General features: G+C 37.4%; 1 protein-coding gene across 1 annotated transcript in view; it reads right to left on the bottom strand.

Moving 5' to 3' along the window:
- The window catches only part of LOC110114555, a 29,515-nt gene that overhangs the window by 652 nt on the left and 16,777 nt on the right, over window positions 1-12,086 (bottom strand). Inside the window, exons 2-4 of the mRNA XM_020847476.2 lie at window positions 11,523-11,661; window positions 197-284; window positions 20-100 (exon numbers count right to left, since the gene is read on the bottom strand). Of these exons, the coding sequence (XP_020703135.1) occupies window positions 20-100; window positions 197-284; window positions 11,523-11,661 (308 nt within the window). The remainder of the gene's footprint in view (window positions 1-19; window positions 101-196; window positions 285-11,522; window positions 11,662-12,086) is intronic.

The raw sequence follows: 12,086 nt of genomic DNA, 5'->3' as shown, positions 1-12,086 counted from the left end.
GGAAATGAAAGTTGGTTACCTCAAGGCCATTGTCAGAATATATTGGCCGCCGAGCTCTTTGAAACCCGGATTCATCTTCATTCAACAATGATCTCCTTATCTGCACATGTAACCAGGTGAAGATTGAAATAGACTATAGTGAAGAAAGTGTTAAAACAAAAAAGGTGAACTACCAAAGCTTGCCCGGAATGATCACCTGTGGAGCGAAGACATAAGCCAAAGTTCCAAACACAGCCCCTCCTAGAAGGAAACCAGCAATAAAATCACCACCCCCTCCTCGAGAACTACCTCCGGACACAGTTTTAAGTTAGTTAGCATAAAATGTTTGAAGATAGATGACATCCACTTGAAATCAGAATAAAGACAATTTATTAAAAAACATCTCAATTGAGAGTCAAGGCCTGCCAGGACCAATATTACAACAAGCAAGAAAAAAAAAGTAGGTCATATGTTGCCATGCAAAGAGACTAGAGGCAAACAAAAGATCAGCTCAGAAGACATCTGCCGGCTCCGAAAATTCATGGCCTGGCCTCGCCACGGCCCCTTTCTCTTTTTAGGGTCATCGAGGAGAGTTTTAACAAGAAAGTTCCGCAGCAACTTTCAGAAGGCAATTTGGGTTTTGAATAAGATATTACCTAGAGGTTTCGCCCTCATTTTACGATGACTTTATGATTTGAGTTCAGGTTTTCTATAGATGCAAGCCCCTATAGTTAATTACCCCTTCAGTAACGAGAAAGAACTTTCGATTAAGGCAAGTTGTCAAATAAATACAGAGTATCTGGCATATTGTACCAACATGATTTGATATTTTAAAATTTTGATATTTAAAATGAAAATTTACCACATTGCACTTAAAGCGGATGGTGGGAGGAATGATGATAGACCTGATCAAGATACCATGGTTCCGTCGTCCCGAGTCATCATGACACTGGTCTACTAAGTCAAAGGAGGTAGTCAACCCCAGCCATGAGTTGTTTCGTCCAAGAGTATCTCGTAGACCTAGAGTGAATATTTATGTAAGGGGATAATTTTGAATCCACCTTAGCTAATAGAGGGTTTTGTGCCCTATCGGTCATATTCTATTGATTTATTACTCAATGATTTGAAATGCAATTGGAGTATTTTTGAACATGTAAGTATTTTACAATGTATGTGTTGATTTTTTATATATGTTCATAATATAGTAATGTAATAATATTTTAATTGCATCTTCATAGCAAACGAAGAAGCAAATTGGATCATGGTCACTTAAAGCATTTAGTTATGTTAAATATAATAGAGCACTGATTCGGAGATTCAATCATCGTGATGTCATTGATCCTATTTCTTTGACTGAGATAGATGATGCAAATGAATGGCTAACAAAAAAATTAGATGATGAGTCTGATGAAGAAAATGACTTTATTGTTGGAGAGGAAGATTTAACTTAGACAAGTGTTGCTAAAGCTACTGGTGTTTATGATAAAAGCTATAATATTCGGGAAATATCTAAAGGGAAAGAGAAAGAATCTTCAATTAGGCATGATGTTGCTATTGAGAATGATGATGAGGAGGGTGATGAAGAGGATTATGAAGTAAGAGACAATGCTGAAGAAGATAATGAAGCTTTTTTAACATTTGCTGATGATGATGATTCCCAAGAAGAGTAGATTAAATTCATATTTGATCTTTTAAAAAAAGATTGTAATATTTAAATTATGAGATATTTGGATGTTACTTAGTCGAATTTATATATGTTATGGTTGTCTTTTATTATTATGATAGCTTGTCTTTCATTTTTAATAATATTTCATATTTAATGCTTATTATTTTTTATATAGCTTGCGTCATGTTCAAAATAGCGCGCGCCGCACCGTGCGTTATGCGCCATGGCTCTAAATGAACATTTGCGCCATGGTGCGCCATTCGCCGTTAACAGGTATGCCTGATGACTTGCCTCTCAGTGAGCCTAATGAGTTTGCTATTTAGGATGTTATAGACCAGCAAGATCCTTAAGGAGGCGCTGATGCCTTTGATAGGATCGATGAGCATCAGGACATGCTATGAGAGCATGATATCTTTCACGGCTTCTTTGCTCGCTCCCCTCTACTTCCGACATGCCCTGTATATTCTCTTGAGTTTGAGGACCACAGTGACTGGGTGAGCAGCATCAGACTGAAGTGAGAAATGTATATCCCGTTGGACAGTACCGTTGATCAGATAAGTTGTGGCATGTGTGACATCTTAGTGCCCACAACGGATATAGCAAAGCAAATAGGGCAATCGAGGTTACTTAGCCACCATCAGCTATAGTCGACATCTTTAGAGTGGCCAAGAGATTCGTCAATTAGACAAATCCAAAGTCTAGCTGGTGGATATGTTCAATGGGCTAGATATGTATTACAAGCCCACATAGACACTTTATAGAAGGCATAGATTTATAAGGCAGTGTATGCTTCACTGTTTTACTTCGGGCACATTCCCCCTTCGTGGGCTCGTGGTTTAGTTGAGTTTTGGGATGCTGGAAACAACACCTGTTGGATTGAGCTAGATGAGCAGACAGTTACACTTTTGGATCTGTAGGTGGTATCTGGGTTACCTGTCTTCATCCACTGCTTCGAGGAGTGTAATCATCCTAATGAAGAGCTTAGTCATAGAGTGCCTTCAACAAATGGGCATTGACGAGGGAGACTAGTTCTGTCAAAGGTATACCCTACACCTCTTCGTCAGTACCATCAAACATACAGATCGTCGAGTCTATCAACACGTTCTTGAGTTGCCATGCATGTGGACATTTGGGTCTGCATCTTCCATCAGAGAGACTACCTGTCCTTTGCTACTGTGTCACTGTATAACCCTTCTAGTTATGGCTTGCAACGCGGGGCTCCATTGTCAGAGGAGACTATCGAGCCGCCTTCTTCTTCTGGCTACATTTCTCACACACTACCGGGTATTGGCAAGGATCTTTTTCTTCCGGGGTTTTTGGTTACTTAGCTCTAATACTTTTGTGCTTCCATTCAGAGCAGGGTCTGTGGGGTGTAGTATTCTTTTAGCGGCCAGCTAGTTTTCACAAGGGTAACATCTCTCTTTGGCTTCGTCTATACTTGCTAGGACATACAGAGCTCTGAGCATAGCTTCTTGAGGCAAGCTTTCTTAAGCTGTGGAAACTAGTCTTACCATGTCACTATTTATACAGATGTATTCATTTGCATATCCATGATGCTTTTCTTGCTTAGAGTGTCCTGCATAGTTCATAGAGAGAGGATACCCTGCGGTCAATCAACTATCACAGACCTCTTCTACCCTAAAGTCAGAGCGAGTATGACACTTTTTCTTCGCTCCACACCTAGTTGTAGACCATTTTTCTCTAGTCCACCAACCAGCATTGTTTGTTTACCACCTCACCTGAGAGACAATTGTTATTGATGGGCTCGACCAAAATGATATATGTGCTTTGATGTGTGGGAGACATACTTTGAGGGTGGCTGAGTATTTCATTAGCATGCCGCCTAAGCTGGCTATGTCACCGTTCAGACATCGTTGTGACATTCGGGGGATACCAGCCCAACAGGGTGGCTCGTTAGTTTGGGTTCTTTCAGGTACAGCTTATGACGGGCGGTTATTTATTCCTGGGCTAGCAGATGTCCGACACATGGATGTCATTCCTTAGGAGACCAGATTTTATGTAGCTATTGTAGCATGGTTACACCTGTTCAGACTTAGTATTTGCTCTAATTTTTGCTTGGCTCCTCCGTTCAACCAGACAAAAGCAAGTTACACACGTCTGACTTAGGTGCGGCTGTCTTTTGCCTCTTCTTTGGAGCAAGGTGCCCAAAAGTATGAGTGCAGGTGAGGGCACTGGGAGTATCAAGGGCTAGAGACCTCAATGGGACTCTTCATAGGTCAGAGACAACTGAGGTAACTTTCCTACCCCTTCCCCCTTTCCTTTTGTTAGTAGTTGATTTGTTGACATTTCCCTTGCAATTTGGATTTATATCTTCTTCATCTTCGATGTAGGGGGACATGCTGGGAGTTATACTACTACTGAGGGTACTACATGTTTCCCTGTCATATTGCAAGATGTAGAGCCTCATCTACATCACAAAGAGGTACCCCGATCTTCACGTGGACATACAAGTTCTCAGCACACTACGCCTCCTCGTGCTTCTACGGACTAGACAGCTAGCCCTGCACCACGATGCCCTCTGACTCCAGAGGAGGCATCGATGGATGCTCAGATGTCCACGCTCTTCTTTCAAAGGTCTTGGAGAGAGCTTCCAGGGTGCGAGGATGTCGAATTTCATCGGGTATGACACGGTAGATCGCTCCACAGATTTCATTTTTCCAGTAGACCCTTATGGGTCACTTTGGCCCGATGAGTCGTCTGGGGCTGGTACAGCTTAACCAGTACAGGTGTTGATGTACCGTCATACACACCGAAAGTTTTAGAGTTAGCCCCGGTAGCCGCAGCATCCTTCCTAGAGAGCCATTCCTCTTGAAGGTTCTTCAGGTACATCTTTACTATATTTTTAACTTTATTTATCATGCATCATTATTTTATTTATCATGCGGGTTTCATCGATAGTATCAAATGTAGCTAATACTTTGACCCTTAACCATCCAAGAAAACTTCAATTTCAGTCACTTGAACTGATCAGGTTGAGTGAGCTAGAATTTAACAGCACTTAATCATCTGACTGCTGAAATGGGGGTTCCTCTATTACTATCCTTCTAATGACTTATTGAGTAGACGGAGCTGTCAACGTTTCAGCCATATCTTGGCTTATAGAGTCCAACATCATATGCTCTTCTGTCTCTAGACTTGAGCTATGGAAAAACATGCTCCCCAAGCCAAATTTTGTGAATTTTGCAGATTTGAAGTCATCCTTCGCAGTTCGAGATCTCAGAGCTTACGCACATTCATCAGTTGTCTTGATTGAGACTCATTCAAACCCAATGTAATATTGACTCTCCAATCAATTATGAGAATTTCTCGGGCCATAACTGACGCCAGAGCTAAGCTACTTAATCCTGTTAACTTTAGGCTAGAGTAATTCATACAGTAGTTTGTATGTTGGGTGTAGCCTATTATATTGCTATCTTTCTCTATAAATATGTAGTAATGCTTGCAATATGATGGATGAATAAGATTTGAGTTTAGTTTTGTTTCTATTTTTGTATCCTAAAATAGATTCAGGTGGTCCCTTTTCCCAAGAAGGAATTCTTGGATTTGAGCTCGACTACGGTCACTGGATCATCAATGAGCAGTCATCGAAACCCACTTGTCCGGCGTCATTTGGTATCAGAGCCGAAAAGATACTAGTGTTGCCGACAGGGCAGAGAGAGTTTTTGAATTCTTTATTTCAGAATTTGAAAATCTGAGAGGGAGGGAGAGATCACATTCTTTGGGGTAGATTTCCCCTAAATCTTAAGAGGACAGGAAGGAAAGAGGAGGGGTTGTATGGGAGTCTAGGACTTTGCCAACATCAATCGCCCACCATATTTCTTCTCTCTCATTTGTCATCTTATCTTTCCAACCACCACAGCCACTGTTCAGTCCTTGGAATCTCGGTCAAGGCTCATTTTGTCTGTTTCTAGCCATCCCATCTTCAAGAAACAAGTTTCCCTTAGGTTCTAGGTCAGTTTCCAACTAGCCCACCTTCAAGAAATAGGTTTCCCTTAGGTTCCAGCCATCATCCAAGACAATGTTAACCGAGCTTTGACTAACCGCCACAAGGAAATCAGCCAGCCAAACTACTGTTCCAACTTGCTGATGGTTGCAAGGCAATCTTGAACTATCTTCAACAAGATTCACTCCAGAAGCTGCAGTCCACCATCCAGTTCAATAAGCCCAACAATCTTTTTGTTTTATGACTGCCAAACAGCCATATTGTCCGTCCAGGGAGAGAGCTGGGTGTGTTTTAAATCCGCGTGTGTGATTCATCCGTGAAACAGGGCAAGTGTTTCGTTCCAGGCAGCAGGACAATTGTTTTCTCCATTGTCTAAACCAGCTGGACGATCTTTGCGGGAAGGGCAGATTCATTCCAAGAAATTCTGGGAGCTATTGTTCTTCTTCCAGCTATCAAGACTTCTTCCTGCAACATCTTCATCCAACGAGAAGAGCCGGTAAAGATGCCGCCTCGGAGAAATCAACAAAGATCCATAAAAGATTTACTCGTGAAAGATCTGCAACGGGAGATACAACAGCTGCAACAAAGATTAGCAAGGCTTGAGCAAAGACAAGCGGGTGAACGTCAAAAAAAAAGGAGAAGACATTCATCAGAACCCTTCTTCCTACGAAGACGTGTTTGAAGAGCCAAACTGAATGTCTTTCTCCGCACCTTCGATCGAGTCCAGCTCTGATGGTTTTAAAGATCTGTTGACGAAATCTTAGCCTTTACCTGTTTATGATGAGCCCTTGTATGATGTGTATAATGACAACATGTTTTTTGAAGTTCTTGATTTTGATAAGCCCGTGTATGACGATGACCAGAGCAAGATGATGATGATCGGAGCAAGATGGATGAATCGTCAGAGTTAGTCATTCATAGCATTCTTGATAAGCCAGCAAATATACTCACTATCATTGATCGTGAAATTGGTATGACCAAACTTGACCATGACAACCATCTTGGTAAATTCACGCATTCCGACACAAAATTCTTGGAGGCGCTCGCTGTGACTGTGACTGTCGATATTTACATGGTTGATCAATTTGGTGTTGGGTTCAAATCAACTCTTGAAGAGTACCATTTGAATGTGCTAATAAAGAAGTACTCAGAGTTTGTCAACTATCTCATTTGTCATCGACTATAGCTTATGTTGAAGTCTCTCCTAGATGGGGAGAATGACACCGAGTGGAAATATCCAGGCCGATTTAGCCAACCAAACATGTCTCCTTATTATGGCCAATCAGACATCTTACTACTAGCCTAAAGTTCTTCCTACCCCAGTAAAATGACGTCGGAGCTTAGCTGCTTAATCCTGTTAACTTTAGGCTAGAGTAATTCATACGGTAGTTTGTATGGCTATATAGGAGTAGTGTTTTCTAATGTTGGATGTAGCCTATTATGTTGCTACCTTTGTTTATAAATATGTAGATAATACTTGTAATATGGGGGATGAATAAGATTTGAGTTTAGTTTTGTTTCTATTATGTATCCTGAAATAGATTCAGGTGGTGGTATCTTTCCCCAAGAAGGAATTATTGGAGTTGTGCTCGGCTACAGTTATCGGATCGCCAACGAATAGTCATTGAGACCCACTTGTCCGACGTCAATAACTACTTTTAGAGTTTTTGTAAGTTGAAGAAGGCAATGTACTGGGTTTTAGGGAATCACCTGTGTGTGTGTGTCTATATATATATATATATATATATCACAAGAGAATTTGTCATATCCCCTTGTTTGAAGAGATGTTTGTGTTATGATTTTAAATAATTATTTGGTGATCTCAACGCGAAGCTTAATATCGACCTAAATAAATAGTTAAATGTTCCATCTTGCGGGGAAGGGTCAGTCAATTTTTTTCTATTTTATGATTTTAAATTTTTATTTGAGGATCTTGGCGTGTAGCAGGATGTTGGCCCAAAAAAATATTTAGAATCTCTCATCTTGTGGGAGAATTTTAAACAAGTTTTAATTAGAAAACTAAAAAAAATGCCATTCTTGCAGTGGGATTTTTGCAAGAATACTTGAAATACTTTCTTATAATACAAGAGAATTTCAAGAATGTAAAATGCATATATTGATAAACATATATAAAATGCATAGTACATTAAACAGAATTTTCTTGAATAAATTATGTGTGATACTTCTTCAAATATCGACAGTTACTCGACGGCATGGGCCTTTGATCGTTGATATCGATAAGCTGGTAGGCTCCTCCCTAATACAACTTCTCGATGACGAAAGGGACTTTCCAGTTGGATACGAATTTACCACCAATTTTTAGATGGGGTGATTGGCCTTCTCAGCACCAAGACCAACTCTCATTCTTGGAATGCTCGATCACGCACCATCCAATCAAAGGATTTGGCCATCCTTGCTCAATAAATCTCTAGATTTTGCTGAACTAGCAATCTCATCTCATCTATAATGTGTCGAGCTCTTCCATTCTCAGGAGAGCATTTTGCTCCTGAGTAAGATCATGCTAAGCAACTACCCTAAGTGATGGTAGCTCAATTTCTAGTGACAGCACTGCTTCAACCCCAAACACTAGTGCAAGATGTAGCTTTGGTTGGCATCATATAAATTGTATGATACGCTCAAGCACTTCCACCATCTCGGTGTGCCACTCTCTTTTGTTCTTTGTAAGGATCTTCTTGAATAACTTCACTAGAGTTTTTTTAAGTCCTTTACGAGGCTATTTGCTCTTGGGTTGTATATGGATAAATAATGCCAAACAATTTTATGTCGATCAATCAATTTGTGGATTTTGGTACTCATGAATGTTGTACTGTTTTCTGAATTATATGGCGCAGTATGCCAAATCTATAAACAATGTTATGGGTAATGAGGTTGACCTTGTGTTCAGATGTGACTTTTTTGAATGGAGCCATTTTTGCCACTTAGAAACGTAGTCTGTTGCTCCCAGTATGAAGCGGTGTCAAACTGATGACGGCGAATATATCGACCATATTATATTTGTGCCCCAACATTCAATTTTCAGTATGTAACTGTAGGGTGCGGCGAATTTGGCAGCTGATATATAACATCACTGTGGATCTGACACTAATGACACCTCTTAGCATGATAAATGCAATCTATTACTAGTACTGGCCAATAATAACCCATCATCATGATTTTGACTGCCATTTTGGGACCGGATTGGTGTGCATCATAAAATCCTTCATGAAATTCTACTACCACCTTATCAACTTCTTTAGTCGTCCAATATTTACAACAATTCTTTAATCTTGTAATTTAATTCCTAAAGAATATAAGATAATTGTATTAAATTTAATTCAGGATCACAATTTTGTTAAAATCAAATGTTTTTTATTTCAATTTACAAATTAAATAGTACTAGTACTTATACTTCATAAAAATACACATAAAATCCAATTATTTAAGATATAAATGGTCTAGGCACGATAAAGCAATGTGAAATCTGAGGGCTACCGCAACACAGATGGAAGGATGGATTTGCATAACTACCAAAAGAGATAATCATATATATATAATTGGAAATAGTTCAACTTTACAATATTTTTGGGAAGAAAAAAGAAAATTGCGCTCACATATGTAGTTCAAAGACATTTAGCCCAATTTAACAAGCTCCAGACCAATTTAAAAATAACTTGAAGAGAGATCGAAGAGCGAACATTTTTGAGATAGAGGATGAATAATCTTGGCAAGAGATACAAGAGATCACCTACACTCTCGAGAGACAACCATTCTAGGATTTTATAAGACGACCGTGGGAATGCATGAGTGTTTTTAAGACAGCGTCGATCCGAGCACTAGAAGAGTAGTCCTAATACATTGAGAAAACCATACAAGATGTTCAGACTAATGTGACGAAGACGACATGAGCAGAACAGATGTGTGAGCATAATTAAGATCAGCATGGGATGGAGATGGGGGGATAGAGTAAAACACGAGCAAGACAAGAGACCGGGATGAAGATGTCAGATTTCACAGGCAGATGAGCAATAGAAGTAGAGAGCTAGTGTTTCCAAGCCCAATACAAATCGACTTAGGATTGTATGAGATCAATCCTAGAAGAAGAGCATTGCGAGATCTAGGACTTGGCCAATACAAGGCGGAGATGAAGACTAGATCATTATCCTGACACTAAGTTAATTGGACTACCTGCCTTCACATCAAGGGTTATGCTCATGAAATAAATAGTAAACAATATTACACAAGAAAATACTTGAGTGATTCAAGCAATTAAGGCTTCATTTGAGATGATTTTTTTACTGCTACTTTAAATAGTTTTTTAGTATAAATTTTATTTAAACTAAATTTTTTTTACTAGAAAGCTACTTTAAAAACCAATAAGAAAACTATCTCAAATGAAGCCTAAATCAATCTAATAAAAAACTACAGTTATATTCCTAAAATAAAAATATTTATAAATATCTAATTTTAATTACACATATTATATAAACCTATTTAGCAAAATGACAATTATGGCATCCATTTTCCTGATAAGATAAAAAAAAAACTAAAAAATAAAATCTCATGGCTTAAAAAATCATTTGAGGGGCGACTCAAATTAAGCAATACAAGTAGCACCTCAAAGCTTGAGCTCATTGGTGCCAGTGAGTCTTACAACTTCTTTAAATATGCATACACCTTGAGAAATTTTGAGGCGACGCCTCATTTAAGTTAAATTTAGTCAAATTTGTTTATTATTATTATTATTATTATTATTATTATTATTATTATTTCATTTAATTATATAAAAAGAAGTAACTAATTAACTATATGAAGAATTGTTTATGTTATATTTAATAAAAAGTTAAAATATAAACACCTGAAAGTACAAATACAAATAATTGGTGATAATGAAATGGATCCTTTTGTTATTAATGATATATTATTTCATGATGAACATAAAAAAATAATGAAAGATTTGAACTTGAAGATAATGGAATGGTTTTAAAGTGGAGAAGAATGAAAATATTAATGCTAATATTAAAAACTACTGAATTGAGAGTAGCTTCTACTTTACAATCATTTAAAAAAAAGAAGCAAAGATGGTTAGAGTTTCAAAAAAATCAAAAATAATTTAATTATAATGAATTACTTTGTTGTATTATTAATTTATTGTTTTACATGAAATTATATTGAATCAAATAAAAATTCATATAAATAGAGTAAGAGAAAAAATATTATAATTGAAAAAGATTTTGATGATGATTATAAGACAGAATGTAAGGATGATAGAGTTATTTCATTATAGATATTCTAATATGAAAGTTTGGACGACGTTGTCATGAATCTTGATTCTCTTGGCATATTTAAATTTAAAGTGAATGCTTACCATGAATCTCATTTCAATTTTTTATTTTGTAATAACATTTAATATTGAGATTTGTAATTTGTATCTTTATGATGATGTATCGAGTAAATATATTAAAATTGTAGTTATTTTTTGTCATTTTTTTTATTATTTTTTAAGGGTTATAACTAGATCCACCCCCAAGACTACAGCTCGCATTGTTAAGGTAAAACACCTCAATTCTTGATTTCACCTTTTTTTAACCATGCAAAATCTACAAGGTATGGGCAAATATTAGTGTTGGTGATCTAGGTTCCAAAGAGAAACAAAAACCCAAATAATTTCCCATAATCGTTAGTCTAGAAAAGTTAAGATTATAGTGATTCTTTTCTGCCCTTGTAAACTCTTCTTTTTTTTTGTTCAGCAACAAAAGTTGTTTTAATATTTGAGGGGATCTCCTCAAAGGCAATAACAAGCCTTTTTAATTATAAATAGGCAAGTGCATTTCATCTCCATGAGTGGAGAAAATTCATCTATTGATATTTGTGAAGATATAAGAAAAACTTCTTTGATGAAGATGGATTCCTTACCCATATTCAGCATGAATAGGAAACCTTTGCAAACGATTTGACTGCTTTGAGCTCTGAAGCTTTTCCAATTGTAAATGGTAACCACCCAACGTTTTGAGTTTATTTGAATGGAGACTACATGTGTTGATATGAACTCCACCTAAATTATTCAAACAGATGAATGCAGTGTATTCAAAGGTTAACAAAAATAGATCATGCAGAAAGCTGAAAGTTTTATTATCTTGAAGCAGAAGATTAAATGGTTCATCAAGGTGATGGATATATTTTCCAGAAAAAGGAAAGGAAAAGCATAAAGCTATTGGAGAAATATTTATCAGGCGTCATCAACATCAATGTCATTCAAACTCAATTCAGGTGCATAAAATATAACGGAAAAAATATCTATAAAATTTTCAAGATTTTGCGTAGTAATTTTCTTGCATGTCTTATCAGCTCACTAGATTCACCCAACAACAATGGATTTCTTTGTCGTAATGAGTAGCACTTCTTAAAAGGTCATAGACTTCTACCACATGGAATTTGTTAGCAACTCTTACTAAGTCCTAGCATGCACCATACATTCAT

Source organism: Dendrobium catenatum, unplaced genomic scaffold (genome assembly GCF_001605985.2).
Source record: "Dendrobium catenatum unplaced genomic scaffold, ASM160598v2 fragScaff_scaffold_157, whole genome shotgun sequence".
NCBI lineage: Eukaryota > Viridiplantae > Streptophyta > Magnoliopsida > Asparagales > Orchidaceae > Dendrobium > Dendrobium catenatum.
The sequence above is the reverse complement of the archived record's forward strand: the minus strand, read 5'-3'. Positions and strand labels throughout refer to the sequence as shown.